At 38.0% G+C, this 18,996-nt stretch overlaps 1 protein-coding gene across 1 annotated transcript in view; it reads left to right on the top strand.

Annotated features, from left to right (window-relative positions):
• The window catches only part of GAP43 (growth associated protein 43), a 564,413-nt gene that overhangs the window by 222,369 nt on the left and 323,048 nt on the right, over nt 1-18,996 (top strand). The window contains exon 2 of the mRNA XM_044073125.1: nt 651-1,263. Within this exon, the coding sequence (XP_043929060.1) occupies nt 651-1,263 (613 nt within the window). The remainder of the gene's footprint in view (nt 1-650; nt 1,264-18,996) is intronic.

The raw sequence follows: 18,996 nt of genomic DNA, 5'->3' as shown, positions 1-18,996 counted from the left end.
CAGTCCGGCTATGGCGCACAATTGGGTGGCAGTGAGTGATGCTGCATGACATGCAAATGGGCTTAAATAGCAGAAGCTAAAAACTTTAAAAAAAAAATTAAAAAACTCAAAAGAACCAATAAGGGTTCTTACTCCAAGCCCTAGAACAATCACCCTTCACCAGACAGGTTCCAATCAGCACACTTCTCTCACAAGTTTTTTTTTTGAAGGGGGAGTATTGCAGGTCAAGTACTAGCCAGTTTGGTCCACAGTAATCTGCTGTGGATGAATTTACAGTTTACAATGACCGCAGTGTCTAAATATTGCTCCCAGTTAATGTCCCAAGATGATAAAAACTGTGTTATGTACTCCCTAGATGTCTCCTTGGTCATTTGGACAACATATTGAATTGCCTTCATTTGCACCATATCTCTCCCTCTCTATGCCAAAGAGCTGATTTGAATCCTGTCATTACTTTATGTTGGTAAAAATGCCTGATGCTAGAAATGCATTTTTGATTGAAGAAGCTAACTTTGAATACACTCGAACATGATACATGTCTCTCAAAAGTTTTTTGTAGTAAGAATCCTTTTCTAAATCTATGAAAGTATGTTGACAAATGTAAGAAGGCAGAAGAAAGTATAGATTCTTTTTTTGTTTGTTTCCTTTAGGTTGAAAAGAATGAAGATGCAGACCAAAAGATTGATCAAGACACTAACAAACCCGAGGATAAGGCCCACAAGGCAGCCACTAAAATACAAGCTAGCTTCCGTGGCCATATAACAAGGAAAAAGCTCAAGGGAGAAAAGCAGCAGAATGGAGCAGCTGTGGGTGCTGCTTCTCCTGTAGAAGCTGAAGGCAAGAAAGAAGGCAAATCTGCAGCAGCAGAGCAAAAGGAAAAGGAAACTCCAGCTACAGAGTCAGCTGCTTCCAATGACGTTAAACATGAAGAAGCAGATAAAGCAGCAAGCAGTTCTGAAAGGGGCCCTTCAGAAATCAAGCAGGGTGATGAAGTACCAGTTTCTGAGACAAAAGCAGAGGCTTCGGAAAAGGCCAAGGTGGATGTGCCTGAAGGGAAATCTGCCAGCAGTGAGAAGGCAGCTACCCCTGGAACAGAAAGTGCTACTACTGTTTCTACTGAAAATGCCCCGTCACCAAAGGCTACTGAGGCCTTGGACAAGGGGGAAGTCAAACAAGCCGATGTGCCTGCTGCTGACACAAGTGAGACTACACCCAAGCCTACAAAAGAGGCATCTGAAAGCAGTCAGTCTTCAGAGAAAACAGGTAAGCATTTGGAATAGGATGTAAGCCACAGCAATACTCCAAAGGATATCTCATTCTTCATTTAATATTGTCTCATTGCACCTCATTCTTTTTTTCTTTTTTTTTATGTCTCTAATTTTTAAATAATTAATTTTTATTTAACTGGTTTGTGTACAACAGGAGTATGATCTCAAAATGTTCTTGAAATCCAAAACAACAATTAAGCATTTGAATGGAACAATCCACTGCATTTTCTTATCACCCTCATAGTTATTGCTGAGATGGCAAACATTAAGGGAAGTCTTAAACCAAAATACCATGTATCAAATAAAGGTCTTCATAAATTACTTCTTTTGTAAGTACCATTGCCAGAAAAAAAGTCAATAAGAGATAGGATAATGGCAAAATAGTGCTTGATGTTTTATTCAGGGATTAGATTAGCAAATTCTAATGTACTGGCAAGGACTGAAAATTTTGCCTCAAAAGATGATCGCATGATGGAAGTAAAACACCTGAAAATTTGAGTTGCAGTCAACCAAATCAAGTAAATTCAATGTCTTTCTTTCCCTAGCAATGCAACTGCAAACCTCTTCAAAAATGTAATTTACTGCAATTTTACTTTATGGAGAAAGGTCCTTAGGTTAATTTGAAGAGCCAACATTACACCAAGTAATTCAAACAACTGATTTTTTCCAAGCAATCTTTATTCTATGAATGAGAGAGAGAGGAAAACAAGAAAGTGGATAAGCTAGAGTTAGTCCTTCATTATGTGTTGATTAGCATGACATATTTTCCCAAAACCAAATACTCAGAAACACACACACACACACACACACACACACACACACACACACACACACACACACACACACACACACACACACACACACAATTGTATTATTTTAAATTAATGGCATATAGTGAGGTGGGGGGTCAATATTTTAGTTTTATGTTCTTTCAGCATTTGTGTGAAATTGATCCATTTGCTATTACTTCTCCAACATGCATGAAGCCTAATTTCATGCCTTAGCTGAAAATTGTTCTTCTGTTTTTGCATCTCTTAAAACTATTTTAGCAATTAATAACCAGATTACTTTTACTCAAAAAAAGGTACTTTTGTATTATCGCAACTAGATTCCGAGCAGGAGAAGAGCCTCCTTTCCAAGCCATACCCCTGCTGAAATATGTAATGAAACCATCATGGGAAATGTGCTTTACTGAAATAGCTCATGTGTATAAACTTCCAGGAGCATACTATTACATTAAATTGCAAATCTTAATGTATTGTGTGTGTAACAGCTAAAATCATTTCAATCACGTATTGTACAGGGGTTTCTATTACGTTGTTGAAACTATAAAACTTCGAACACTACAAGATCGAACTTGTATGTTCGAAGTTTTATAATTTTGAACAAAGAAAAAAAAATAAAAAACAATAAACAGAAGCTAACCCTACACTACCCGCTTTTTAAATATACCAACTCTGAGATCGCACAATAGTGTGGTAAAGGGAAATATTTCCTTTTCACACTGTATTGCTTGCAAGCCTTTATGTCTTTTTTTTTTTTTTACTTAATCGAAGTTCTGAAACTTCAAACATAAGGTTTCGACCTTATAGTGTTTGCAGTTTCAGAACTTCGATAATGTAATAGGAACCCATTGTACAGTGCATATAGTTGTTACTTGAATTATTGGGCAGGAGGGTTTGTGCAAGTGCAGGAAACAGTGAGTGTTTTGTTATTTTACAGCTTTTTTCAGTCTGTGCCATTTGAACTACGCATAAACGTTTTGAAGCAGAGTGAGTTGTCATGTACGTAGGGTGTTATATCCACACTGTCTTGACAATCTGAATTGGGAGTTAAGCATATTTTCTAGACAGTAAAGCAGTTGGATTAGCTGCTGGCTGTCAAACTATCTGTTTGGACTAGGCAATATTGGTACTGTTAGTTGTATGAGTAGAAAGCTTACTTGAGCACAAGTATTCCTTCCACAATTGTGTATGTAATGTCACTTTAAGACATCAGTGTGAAGTAACAGTCGAGGCATTGCTTTTACACTTCAGTGACACACACCACTTCCCAAGATACATCGGTAGCATATTTCGACAGAACAGCTTGGAACTGAGTTGCTAATCTGGTTGCGACAATAAGTAAGCACCCAAAAAACATTTGTCATTTCACTGTTGTAGCTTTCAAGCATTTTCTAAAGGGACTTAAAACTGACATTTAATAACACATAAAAAAATAAAGAATGTATTTACTTTAATAGAAGGAGATAAACCTTCTAACTTTTGATTTAAAAGAGCAAAGATTGAATGTGTAAAGAAAGTAATTTAATGCAGTATTTTACTAAAGTAGTACTTTGGGATGACAAAATACAAAAAAAAAAACTTGAGCATTATATATCCATCAGAAAATCAATCTGAAAGTGTGCAAGTTAGTTTTAAGAAGTTTTTCTGACTGCATGTTTTCACAATATTCATGTTTTAAGTGGAAATATGTTTGTGTAGACTTCACTGTATCTGTTATTCAGGCTTCTTTTTCATATGACGCAAAGAATGCCCACTTACAGATATTTTCATGCATTCATTCTACTACTCACTTATTCTGTTTAGGGTCACAAGGAAGACAGAGCATATCCTTATGACCAACAGGTTAAGACAGCGAAGCCTAATGGAAAGGAAACCTTTCCACCACTGGCAGCAAATACGATTCTCACACATGCAATTCAAACACTCAACTATGGGCGATTTAGAAAGTCATCAATTCTCTTAGAGCATGTCTTTGTATGGGACATGGAAGGAAAATCGTGCACCAGGCAGAAATTCATGTAGACACAATGAGACCTGAGCAGCAGAATCAGTGGCACATGAATCTGTTGGTTTCCATTTTTGACATAGTCCAGGAGAGGATGAAATGTGCAGCTTACAATGCAAAGACCGGAAAAGGAAACATTAAGGCCTGCAAGAGAGGTTTTTTTTAAACATAATGTAAAACTGAAAATTAATTTCCTAAACAACATAATGTTACATATTAAATGAGGAAGGCAATGTATTACAGAAGATTGCCAGACACACATTCCTTTTCCACAATACAAAGTATTGTACATGTCAGGAGAAAAGTGTATGTCATCCATAACGCATTAAGGCAACATATTCCTCAGTGTACAGTGTAGCAGAAAAGGGGTAACAGTGCATATTGTTGCATCATAAAATATGTTTGCTGAGAAATTTGAAACATATTATACATTTGGTTATATAAATATGTGTGTGTGTGTGTGTGTGTGTGTGTGTGTGTGTGTGTGTGTGTGTGTGTGAACTTATATATGTATGTGCGATGCCCCTGCACTGGCCCAGTAATCAAGGAGCTTCAATCCTCACCACTAACACCAGTTTGGGACATGCACATTGGGAGGATGACAAGAACACACACAGTAAAGTACAATTTCCCATAAGAGCACACAGAGATCACAGTGAGTCTGAGTCTGGTTTCTCCCTCTTTCACCAGATTCCCAATAAGATTCCCCACTGGCACAGCCATAGGGTTAAGATCTCAGCTGAGTGCTCAAGTCAAAACCTCCAGCACCCTATCTGTCCAACCAGTGCTTCGTGTCCCTGCCCAAGTAACTGAAACACACACACATACACACACACACACACACACACACACACACACACACACACACACACACACACACACACACACACACACACACTTTGAGATTTGATTTATATACAAACACACAAACACTCCTGGTGAAGGCTGGCACAGGCTCACTAGCTATGCCCCACTTCTGCCCAGACTATACACTAGTACCAGCTGCCACCAACCAGCCTTTATCAGCTACTATAAGGCACTTACAAACGGTGACTAATTCCACTGTGTAATGTTACTGTTATCCAAATGGTAAGTGTGACCAAGACTTGAAGGCTATTTAGGAGTGGCCTATATAGTGCCACCAAATACTTATGAAAGTACTCTAAGAGCTTAAATATCTCTAAACAAACTAGCCACAATTAAAAGGTTTAAATATATTTAATAATAAAAATAAAAGCACAAGACATTACTAAATAACTCAACACAATGACAAGAGAGTTCAGAATCATAGGAAATACTTTAAAACAACATTGCAGGACAGTCCCACATAGATACAGAAAATATCTAAACTAGTCTTACTATAGTCCTATCTATCTCTAAGAGAAATCATTTTAATCTAAGTCTTACATAGCTTACAAGTCCAGAGACAAATACAAAATGCCCAGACTCACTTTCTGAGAAAGTTTTTAAAGTACTGTCAGACATTTCTGCTGGGTTATCTCAGATTACATAATTCTTGTCACCTCTGCCTTTAGTTTTCAGGCTAACAGAAACTTAAAAGTTAGCACCCCTGTGTCAAAAATATTTATCTGTTAGAAGCTTGCCTAGAACCTGAAGTCACACTTCTACCTTTGAAACCTGTAATTATTTCTGCTTACAGACGATAGAAAGAATTTCTAACTGCAGACATTCTGTATTCTACCTGTGGTAAACTCTGTTATTTTCCAGTAGGGTACACTGTGGCTACATTCTTGAAGCTCAGCACATAACATAGTTTTCTTACATTTGTAGGACAAGCATACAAATCATATTACTATTCACAAATGACATAGAATTATTTACAAAATTCTAGCTAGCTGATTACATCACCTATGGTCAACAAACCAAACACTGAACACTATGTGAGTGAACAGAAAAGACCAACAAAACAAAACCACAGCAAGATAAACAAGTTTACAATACAACTCAGACCTAGCACTAAACATAAAAAACACACTTTTAGACACATATCTCACACCCCAACACACACACACACACACACACACACACACACACACACACACACACACACACACACACACACACACACACACATCCATAGTACTTTATATATATGCACCAACTTCACTGGTGATTTGTGTGTCTCATGTTAAAAGTTAGATGATTTGCTTACCATTATTAGTAGTAGAGCTAGACTTACAGATGATTGCAACTGGCACAGCTTGGAAAACTGTTCTTACATATATAAATGACTGGTCTGATGAGATAAATAAAACTCAGCAAAGTGCAAATAGAACACATTTTGGAAAGGAAGCGTCACAAAGACTGCCCAGTTCCTATTAAAAAAGATAATACTAATGTCGGCTTTGGAATTCTGGATTCAAATATTCAGCAATCTGGGGATTCAGAGCACACAAAAGAAAATTAAAAAAAATAGAAAGGAAAAAGTTCACAACACACAACAAGGAAGAAAAATAAACTGATTAATGTCTATAAAGAGAGAATATATTCTAAAAAGGACATTGCTTTGTTATGTAGCACACAGATTAGAGGGAATAACATTGTTCTATCAGAAAGCTTTCTGTCTACTGAAAAAGGCATCATATTTCCAAAAGAGAAGGATGAAAAAAGAGACAAAAGGCAGATGAAAAGGAAAAAAAGTCAAAACTGAATGTGGATTGAAGAACATTACTGTAAGAAAAAAAAAAAAAAACAAGAGAAACACAGAAGTTGATAACATGGCCAGATGGATGAGAATTCTATACTTGCAAATGTAATAATCAGTGAAAACAGTTGGGTTAATAATACTAATGGTGATGAAGATCATTCCTTTGTAACAATAGATACAACAGGTATTGCTGAATTTGAAGTTGAGGATTCTTCATATCTGGTCAGAAATTCTTATAATTGAAGATTCAGTTATTAGAAACAACTGACACTTTACATTTGCAGAGAAGATAATGCGCATCAAATATTGTTATGCTTGCCAGGAGTAAAAATAGAGGATGTGAGGCAGGACTTTGAATAACTTAATGCAAGGAAGTATGGATCTGTTTTTATTTATGTTGGTACAAATGATCTCATCCATACGCTTTTAAAGGTGTAGGGGCACATTCTTCACAAATCACATATAGAAAAATGAGTCAGGTAATCGTGAATAAGAAAAACATTTTAGGTAAATACCTACATGAAAAAATGTCCTGTTTTAAAAAATGGAAATAAGTAGAACATTCAAGCCTAATTTGGGACACACATATTTAGACAGGATGTCAAGATCAGGGAAGAGAATTTTTTCAGCAAATATTTTGCAATATTTGACTAATACTAGGCAAGACTTTTGCCATATCAAAAATATAACCGTTCACAGATAGCAACATCATCTCTGATGGTTGTTAATGCATGAAGCATTAGTAATATACATTTCTATATACGTGTGTGTATATATATATATATATATATATATATATATATATATATAGAGAGAGAGAGAGGGAGAGAGATTTAATTGGATAATTTGCTATCTTCCCCAGGATTAATGTTGATATTGTTTGTAAAACATGGTCAAAGAACAATGACTGGAAACCAGTTCTATCAGGGAATAAGTGTTTTTACTGTAACAGGCATTCTAACAAAAAAATAAGGTGGAGGTGTTATGGTAGGGATTAAAGATTCTTATGAGACCTGTGATTATTACAAGTTTATTGATAACACCAATACTATACATGGTGTACACTCCGACAATAAACAGAATGTTGGAACATATAACAATGGTTGGAGTGTACTGACCACCAAAGTTAAGTGCTGATGACTTAGAGGAATTCATCCATTTCTTGCATGAAACACAGTAGGAAATAATAAAAGTGGCTGGAGACTTAAATTTTCTTGAAACAAACTGGAATAATATTGATTCAGCAACATTTGTAAGGAAATTATTTGCAAACTATATTCAGGAACAGCAATTGTTTTAGATTGTAAAAAAATATATCAGGGAATGGAACATACTAGACATTGACTGCATTCTTGTTACTTCATGTCAAGATTTACCACTGTTGATGTACAGTGACCATCATGTTATCATGGTTAAATTGATGCTAGGTAATTCTACCAAACTGAAATCTAAATCAATACACAGAAAATTAATAACAGATTATATGGAAGATAAAGCAGTCAGTATGTAAAACTAATTGGATTGATGTGTTCAGTAGAAAAACTGAAGAAGGAATGTGGCAGGTTTTGAAAGAGAAATTTAATGTAAAAAAAAAAATGTTTAGCATCAGGACCTAGGCACACAACATCAAGAAGATATATTCCCATAAGAACAAAATAATTGATTAAAATGACAGACAAAAAATATAAGAAATGGAAAAAAGTTCTAATTATAACTTTGAAAGCTAAAATAAAAATAACAGATGAATTGAACATAGTATAAAACAAGATAAAGGAAAATTTGATGAAAATGTATATACAGTTATTAAACATAACAGGATACCATTTTATCGCTGCATAAGATGTGGTAGGAGTAAAAACATACAAATTGATAAACTGTGTGTAGACTATAAAATTTATTCTCAGACACAACTGATTATAGATATATTTACAGAATCTTATACAAAACAGTTTAGCTCCACAAAAGGGGTGACGAGCTATCCTATTAATATCCAGGTAACCTTAGATATTGAAATCAGATTAGATTACATTGAAAAAGAATTGTACAAACTGCCCCCAAGCAAAGCACAGAGAGGAGATGGAATTAGTAAAAATGATCTGAGAACACTTTGGCATGAATTTAGAGTACTATTTTATATGTTAGTCACTAGGGCATATAAATATAATGAGACTCCTTAAGATTGGACACATGCACTTGTTAACCTATCTTTAAGGGAAAGAAAAGTAGGACAAACCCAAATTCATACATACCCATTAGTTTATTTTTGTGGAAAATTAATGGAGAAGGTTATATTGGATAAATTATTGTCAGACTTGGAAAGGTTGGGACTTGAAACCACATAACAGCATGCATATATTGAAAATGGATCTATTGCTACCTGTAACATAATGTTCTATAACAATATAATTACAGCTATGAATGCAAAATTGTGTTATTATGGAATTTGTATAGATTTAACTTTAGCATTTGATACAGTCATGCACAAATCACTAAACAATAAATTAGAACAACTGGATATTGATGTACTCTTAATAAGATGAGTAGCTGCATGGCTTAGAAATCATAAAGAAATTGCACAGGTAAATTTGAGGTTGTAGTCAGGGTGGCACACAGGGCTCTGTCACAGGCCTATACTTTTTAGATTATATCTTTCAGCTATATCTTTTCTGCCAGAGTTGTTCTACAGCTTTTATGCAGATGACTTGAAAATGGATAAACTGATTACAAGTGTTACAGATAGGGTATATGTGCAAAAGAACTTGATTAAATTAACTGTGTGGGCATAGAAGAATAATATGCTGGTAAAAACATTGAAAACTAAGTATATGAGATTTGGGAGACCTAAATTGAAAAGTGAATATTTAGTACTGTACACAGAGGTTGAAACAGTAGATTCATTTAAGGACCCGAATAGATGGGTAGAGCCAACTTTGAGTTTTTCTCATTATATCATATAGTTATAGAACTATAGGTTGTATGAAAATGTATATAAAATCTAAGAAATGAGAAATCATTCTTTGTTAGTTACATTAGCCCCAAACTTGAGTATGGAATAACAAAATGGAAACCTTATCAGAAAATGCATGAGTAAACTGGAAAGAATACTTTGGAAATATACCAAGAGCATCTATGGATGTGAACATTTAAGATATTATGAAATACTAAAATATCTGCGCTTATACAGTGTCTCATATAGATATTTAAGAGGAGACCTTATTCAGATTTATATGGCATTTAGAGACATCTACCACCGGGAATGTTTAGAGTTATCAAAAAGTAGTAGAAAATCATTAGACAACTTATGCAGATGATTCTATAGGAATGAAAAGTGTACTAATTGGTTCTCTGGCAGAGTAATTGGTGCATGGAATATTGCACCAAATTACATTGAAGCAAGCATTAACTTAGATATTTTTAAGAGCACACCAGACAATTATTATGGTAATAACTGTTTTGTTATATTGGTAGGCTGCAAGAGCATTATTGCCTGAAATATTTGTATGTATGTATGCATGTAACTCCATGATCAGACTAATGTGGGCAAATGCATGCTCCACAACTCCATTGCTTAGCAATCAAGCACTAGTCCATCACCATAGAAAACACATGCATTCTTGCACACACATGTACCAAACCATACCCCTTGCATATAACACAACATTTCCTCCCAGTGTGCATATGTGTGTCTGTGTGTGAGCCTGAGCTAGAGATTCTGCTGATGATAATGCCTGTACTGTGTGCTTCTGCAGACTTTTAGGGTTCCTACTCCAGAAAATTATTAAACTGCTCCAATGCCTGATTCTTAGAAGACATGTAAATTGCTATTTCATGTATTTTAGGCATTTTTGGAGCACTGTCAATTGCACTGTTGAGAATAACTATATATACCTTCCAATGTTTAACATTGTCATATGTCATGTCATGTTCTGTCAGCTATATGCAACATCACAGCCTTTTAAACACTATGACAAAGATGAAATTTATAGGTTCATAGGTGTATATTAGGCTAACAAATATAAGGGCCCTTTCAAACTTAGCCATATTTCCCAATATGTTTATTATACTTCAAAAATTATTTTCATCAGTCTATTGGCAAGAATAGTATAAAATACTGTTTTGGGGATTCAGTAATGACTTATTTCACGCTAAGTAGAACCTAAGTTACAGATGTGCAGTAATGCCACAAGGGTATTTTATGAAATGTTACATTTGTGACTCACTTATGAAATCTGAGTCTGTCAAATGAAACTGTCAACCTTTCTAAGCATTCCTTTAGCCTCTGCTAATGTGCTGGGCAGGCTTTGCTGCAAATTCTTGCTCTTTTACAGATTAAATACAGAAATGCTTTTTCAGTTTGAAATAAGCACTAAATGTTAGTGGGCTCTTATTGCAATCTAATGTTTAGAAAAGTCCTGTTGATGTTAATGATGATCATGATAATAGTTATAATGATAATTATTGTTATTACTTTTATCTCATAGTTACTACACTGAATATGGGCTTAAGGTGTGATGCAGTGTACATTTCTCGATCTGTTGCTGGATTGATGACGTTCAGAAGAATGGTTATTGTGGCGCCAAATGTTTAGAAAATACAAATGCATTGTGACACAGAGGTGATGCAATAACTTTTATTGGACCAACATATGTCTTGCAACTGCTTAAGCTTTCAGGCTAACAGTAGTCCTTTATTTTGAGTTATTAACTTCCTGATGTTAGATTCAGTGCTTAAATATTTACTTGTGCTGAAGAAGGGAAGTACATCTAGCCGCAAGTGTATACATACCTCTCAAGTGTACCTCATTACGAGGAATGTACCTCATTTGGGGTCTTAAAAAGTTCACTTTCCTCGAAGTTCCTCAAAGTTCCACATTGAATGACTCTGTCACACATTCAGTGTTAGCCATTGTTTTAAGTGAAATGCATTGTAAATCGAAATGAATCATATTAATTCATTAAAAGATCTTCTTTATAAGTAAAACCAGCATATTTAAACCATCCTATGACCTTCCTAGTTGGAGTTGTTAGTAAGCCATTAGTATGTGTTCCACATTTTGCCCATTTGTACCACATTATGAGGGCTAGTGTTCCTCATTTTGAAGATGGAAGGTTGAGAGCTATGAGTGTATATTTAAACACAATATCTAACATCTGTAACATAAGAAATCCTAATGAACAACTTCTGTTAACTTAAAAGCATGAGTAATTGCAAAACCTAAGCTGGCCTAAAGAAATTAATTATATCACCTTTATGTTCCAGTGCCTTTGTGTTTTCTGTTGGTGGATAAGCACTGCATTTCTAATTTTTTTCCACCAAATCTTTAGAGACACTGCATCTTTAATAACAGATGGCATTAGAGCTGTGTCACTGTGCTGCATATCCAACATTTCAGGCTCTGGCTAGATCATTTAGACATTGTTCATATATAGTGTGCACTGTGAAGGAGACAGCATCCAACACTAGAGACCAGCAAACTCCGACTTGATTTTATTTGTTGGTACAACAGAGCAACAAGCTTCTGCCTATCCCACACAGCTGCAGGAAGTGTGACAGAGCCCAGCAAACAGGCTAACAGATAAACCAATGTAGATGTGCACAGCAAATTGGCAACCCTGTTCGTTGTATACATGTGGAATAAATTTTGTAGATAGGAAGAGAGATACAGTGGAAAAACAAACAGAGGTAAACATAGAAGAGTAACCATAATAAATAAACTGAGTGGGGTAGAAAGGATAATTGTTGGGGGCAGAGTTCCATTTTTATGGTCAAAATGTAAGGGTAAATAAGGAAGTTACCAAGGAAAGGCTATGGGTGGGATAGAGAAAGAAAGTCTGGAAACAGGCATGGACAACAAATGCTGAAGAGACAGAAAAAGACAGGAGCAGTATACACACAAAAGATTTGTATGAACGTGAATGAACACAAATACAGATACATAGTGTGGACAGTTGGTGATGGGAAGTCTTGGACAATGAATGAGGAATCAGGAGTGACAAAGAAGGGAGGGAACACAACAGGAAGGGAATATGGTAGATTTCTGGCATATTTGGGTGCCAGACTGGCCCAGACAGAAGCAAATCCTAGCATCATTCTCAGGGATGGCCAGTGTTATGGGATGGATGCTCTTATAGAGACCTGATGGGTGGGGTTTGCTTGTCACACAGCTTTCCTTGTTGAACTACAAGGAACTCCATGATGCTGATGCTGATGTTGGCCTCCAGAAGACAATCCACCCCAGTCACACATTTCATGCCAGGATAATATGAGAGATGCCTCTGATTTCCATTAGAAAAGGACACATCATGACCAGCACCTCAAGAGAAGTAGACAGGAACAGCAATAGTAATTATTCCAAGTCACTTCCGTCAGAGACATCATTGCACCTTCCTAAGAGACAGGCCAGGTGAGCACTGTAATCCCAGCACAAGATGCAGTGACTAGCAGAGACCAACATGAGTGCATGTGGTCATTCCACAGTTCCACAAGACCTACACAAGTACAACACAATAGGGTAAGTGCAATTAACTGTTGACAAAACACCTCTTCAAATCATAGCTAGCTACAGACCCCTAACCATGACTCAGGATGCCCACTCCACATATCTGGGCTTATTTGAATCCATCAAGATTCAACCCTCTACCCTGATCCTACGTGACTTTAACTACCCAACCATAGAGTGGAAGACCTATACTAGCGCAAACATGAATGCCCAGAGATTCCTTGACTTCATCAGTGCCAATGCATTAGATCAGCTGGTCAACACCCCACTAGAGCTGAAAATATCCTGGACCTGGTACTAACCAACATGAGTAACCACTGTAGCACCCCTGCAGTGTCATCTTCCTTGGTAAGATCCAACCATAAAGCAATCACGTTCAAAGTCACCATCTCCCCAGACCTACTCACCCCCTTGCCAAGGTCAAACAAAAACACTTTTCCAGAGCTGACTACAATCAGCTGAGCGCAGGTAAAAGCACCTTCACAGCCACCATCCCTTCAGTTGGAACTAGCATTAATGTCCAAGCATACACCAAAAAACTATATGAGCACCTACATAGCTATATGGACTCAGCAATACCTGACAGGACCAAATCATCTTCCTCAAAGAAGAGTAAACCTGTCTGGTGAACAGCAGCAATAAACAAACTCTATATTAAAGGATATAATTGCTGTCCAGGTCCAATAAGGAGCAGGTGCTGAGTTGGAAGCAATCTCTTCTTTGTCTGAACAAGCAAATAAGGTCTTCTGGTGGAATCCTCTTAAGCTAACTTTGAGTCCAAATTGGCCACATCCACTAAGAACAATCACAAGACCTTCTTCACATATGTCTGCAATCTCAAAGGTAACACCCAAATCTATTCTGAAGTGGTGGTCAAGACCACGACATACACAAATGCCGTAAATATAGACAACCTGCTGGCAGATAGGTCCAGTGAAAACTTCACCCCCCCAGGACATTCCCAACACCTGAACTCCTTCCTTAATCACCATGGAGCAAGTCTTTAATGCCCTCTCAAAAGCAAAAAATACAGTCTCCATGGCACCCAACAACATCCCTGGCTGCATCCTACATGAACTTAGCCATGAGCCCTCAGCTCCATTAGGCAGCCTATTCAACCTAAGCCTGAGCACTGGCTTCATCCAACCAAATACAGGACAGCTACTGTCATCCCTGTACACAAAGTCCAGTGAGCTAGGCAATTATAGGCCCATCAGCCTAACTAGCCTGATCTGCAAGGCCATGGAAGGCATTATCATGGACCTCATAAAAAAGGACATTGGCAATTTCCAAACACTTGACCCCACACAGTTTGGTTTTGTCAAAGGGAGAGCATGCATATTAAACTTGGTCAACTTCTTTGAAACAGTCATCAAAACCATGGACGAGAGGAACACGGTGCACACCACCTACCTTGACCTAGCCAAAGCCTTTCAACACTATTGAATAATATTCTCATCTGAATTAACAAGGAAATTATTACCACCACGTTGTGCCAATATGTGCTCCAAACACCTCCTCTTCACCAGATATAAAGTTTCCGTAAAATGCAAAACAAACGGCTACTTTTTCAAGTCAATAATACACTTCCCAGCTGAGGATTACGTAAAACATTCACCCGCTTTATTGAAATTAAAAGTAACGCTAACAACAACAGATGTGCGTTACTTGAATACGGACTGAACGAACATAATACTGAATAAAAACACTAATTTCTGCTGTAACAAAGACACTGTGCCAGTTTAGAACATCACAAAAAACATGGCTTGTACTACTCCAGGTTAAGCGCTTTCACGCGTCATATACGGGCTTCATCAGAACACCATATTGATGACCCAGGAGTCTTAAATAACTTCAAGAGCGCCAAATTCTTCTAATTCAAAAGAATCAGGGTTTGCACTATTTAAAGTGACAGTAACCCGACTTCCTTAAATCGCCGTGTTTGTAAACTGTACATCTATTGCATAATATCTCCCTAACTTATACATAATATATCCATAAACATAAATGCTGTAAAAATATATATGTATATAATAAATATAAAACTATCTACAATAATAATAATAAATAACAACACTGCTAGCTAAACACTACGCTGTAAATATAAAATTGCAGCGTTCATTCAATTTCTAGTTTATAGTCTAATCTCTTATACAAATAATATAAAACATAAAATGTTAAAACTACTGTATATGTGAGAGCAATTCCACTCCATGTGTATAAGTTCCATGTTCTATACCTGCCCTTTCCCTTCCTTAATTTCATTCATAATAATCAGTTGAGGTTCATAGGTTCATAGGTTCATAGGTTCATACTAGGCTATCTGCCCGAGGGCATTTATAAGCCTAGCCCATAGTTTGTGGCTTACGCCACCTTTAGTTGGAGAAACTATGCCCATTATTTTGCTGTGCCTCTGTCGAGCAGTGACACTGAGGTAACCCCTGGGGTGTATCTGCGATCTCCCATCCATTGGTCAAGATTCCTCTTGAACAAGGCCAGCGAGGTGCTCTGCCTCACATAAACCGGGATTTTGTTCCACAGCATAGGCAGTCTTTGGGTGATGAATCTATCCCTCCAGCACGTCCTATTAATAACCGTGTCGAGGTTTAAGTCTCCCGCCCTTGTGGCACTGAGGGATCTAGATTTTTTGAGATGAAGCATGTTCATCAAATCTGGGTTTGACATGGCCTTGTATGTCAGGCATAGGTCACCTCTGAGCAAGCGGTAAGCAACTGAATATAACTGGAGTTCTTTCAGTCGGGCAGCATAAGACAGATTTTTGAGACCCTTTATCCTTTTGGTGAGGAACGTTTGTGGCCTCTCCAGCTGCTGCAAGTGTCGGGTCAGATACATTCGAATGGGGCATTGTACTCGATCATTGGTCTGATGAGTGATGAGTATAGGAGACTATGACTTCCCTTGATCTAGATGTGAATCCCTTCATGATAAGGTGGGCAATGTAGAAGGTCTTCCTAACTACTTTAGCAATATGAGTGTCGAATGAAAGGCTACTATCAACCTGGGTTTCCAGGTCCCTAATAACTTCTTCTGTGTTCAGGGGATTGCCACCTATATGGTAGCTAGGGGTAACCTTATTTTTCCCGAAGGGTATGACTATGCATTTCTTGGCATTTAACTTTAGGCCATGGCTCTGGCACCAGTTATCCGTTTCTGTGAGACCCTTCTGAAGGATATCTGTGTCGGATGTGTTTTCAACTACGCCCAGTTTGCAGTCATCTGCAAACTTTGTCAGCCATAACCCTCCTGTGTTTGCTTGTACTTCAGAAAAGTAGATGCCAAACAAGAGTGGGCCTAGGACTGAGCCCTGTGGGACACCACTTGTGACAGGCTTTGAGTCTGACATGGCGCCAGCAACTCTGACCCTGTGGGTTCTGTCACTCAGCCAGTTTGCAACCCATTTTGTAATGTATGGGTTTACATTTAAGTTGATGAGTTTTTCAATGATACCCGAGTGAGGTATTGTATCAAAAGCCTTCGCCAGGTCTAGGTAGGCTGTATGGACTGCCTTTCCCTCGTCAATGGCCTTGGTGACTGGTTCGAAAAAGTCAACCAAGTTTAGAAGGCATGATCTGCCTTTGACAAAGCCAAACTGGGTTGGATCCAAAGTCTGCAAGTTCCCTATGTCTTTATTTATGAGATCCATTATGATCCTCTCCATGGCTTTGCAGATAAGGCTTGTCAAGCTAATGGGACGGTAATTTCCAGGGTCGGTGGAGGCACCGCCTTTGTGGAGTGGGACCACAGTCGCTGTGCACCACTCCTGACGTATCCGGAGGTGAGACTAAGATTAAACAGCTGTCCTAACTGTGGGTTTAATTCCTCGTTGAGTTCATGGAGCACACAGCCGGGGACACCATCAGGTCCCATGGATGCTGTGTTCTTTGCCTTGGAGAGAGCAATTCTCACCTGGGCATTAGAGATGTTTGGGGGGCTACAATCATTTGGTATAGATATCTCTCCTTTAGGGGGGGAGAAGTTTGCACTGAACCTTTCAGCCAGTATGTTGGCAATGTCTGTAGGATCAGTAATCTTCACATCATTTTGAACTAATTCTGAGCATATCTGGGAGTTTCCTCCTAGGTTTCTGACATAGCTAAAGAATGCCTTATGGTTGTCTTTAGAGTCCTTAGCTATTTTTTCTCAAAATTAGCTTTGGATGATTTTATGAGAGCTCTTAGCTTTTTACTTATAGTGATCAGCGGTGTCTTACCTTTTAAGGATTTTGCTCTATCTTGTAGTAGCTTTCTCCTTTTGTTGTAGAGTTTGTTTATGGCTGGGGTCCACCAGACTGGACGCTTGCCTTTGGTACAAAGAGTCTTTGTTTTGCTTGGGATTGCCTGATCCATGCAGCCCTGCAGGTGCTGGTAGAAGGCATTTGTAAGTGATTCAGCGGTTTGAGTAATGTTAACCGCCGGCTCAGGGGCCTTAAAGGAGACCACACTAGTCTTTAGAAGTGTGAAGTCGGCTTTCGAGAAGTTCTTTACTGTGGTCTTTTTCATTTCGGGTGGGGGCGGGATGAGGACCTCCAGCGAGATTAGTTTGTGATCAGATCTCACCAGTGAGGGGTATACTTCCGGTGTTGAACATTGTGCTCCCATGTTCGTGATGATGAGATCAAGTATGTTTTCTCCTCTTGTGGGGATGGTGACTAGTTGTTCCATGGCATTTGAGTTTATGAATTCCAGGAACTTTTGGGCTAGAGTGTTTGGGCTTGACCTTACAATGCAGTGTGGACTCAACTTGTATATATACAATATAAAATAAAAAACATATAATGTGTAGTGTCTTAGATGAAAATTAATGGATGAAAATTAAACGTAACTGGTATCTGTTGTTGTTAGCATTACTTTTAATTTTAATAAAGCGGGTGAATGTTTTACATAATCCTCGGCTGGGAAGTGTATTATTGACTTGAAAAAGTAGCCGTTTGTTTTGCATTTTACGGAAACTTTATATCTGGTGAAGAGGAGGTGTTTGGAGCACTTATTGGCACAATGTGGTGGTAATAATTTCCTTCGACACTATTGCCCACTCAGATATAATAGATAAACTCTCCCAGCTAGGCATCAACCTGTATACTACCAGATGGGTAGCTAACTGGCTCACTGATAGAACCCACAGTCAAAATAGGGGAAGCCTCCTCTAGTAGGAGACCGATAATGAGTGTTGTAAACCAAGGATCGGTCTTGGGGCATCTACTGTTTGGGATATACTTTTCTGAGGTGCAAGCCAAAACCAGTGGTCTGTGGCTGACCAAGTTTGCAGATAACTGCAAGCTGGGTGCTATCTTAAATTCCTGTAGTGATGTGAACATCCTCCAAGAGGAACTTACCCAAACTAATGACTGTTTCCAGGAGCAAGGCCATAAACTGAATGCCAAGAAATGCATCATTAGCCCCTTTGGGGAAAATGGCAGCCCCACTAATTATCACATTGATAACAATGTACTAAGCATGCAAGCAGTCATGACGGACTTAGGCACCCAGGTTAATAGCAACCTGACTTTTGAGCAATGCATTGCATTTGTTGTACAGAAGGCTTTTTACATGGCCTACCTCATAAGTAAGGGTATTTCATCCAGGAACAAGAAGGTTATAACATCCCTGTACTCGTTCCTTATCAGAGCCATTATCGAGTACAATGCCCCCTTTGGAATGTACCTTGGCAAGCACATGCAGCAGCTGGAGAGACCACAGAGGTTCCTGAACAGGAAAATCCAGGGTTTCAAACAACTGTACTACATATATAGG

The sequence above is a fragment of the Protopterus annectens genome, chromosome 5.part1, assembly GCF_019279795.1.
Source record: "Protopterus annectens isolate FY-2018-M chromosome 5.part1, PAN1.0, whole genome shotgun sequence".
NCBI classification, from domain to species: domain Eukaryota; kingdom Metazoa; phylum Chordata; order Ceratodontiformes; family Protopteridae; genus Protopterus; species Protopterus annectens.
This window is presented reverse-complemented; position numbering and strand designations above follow the sequence as displayed.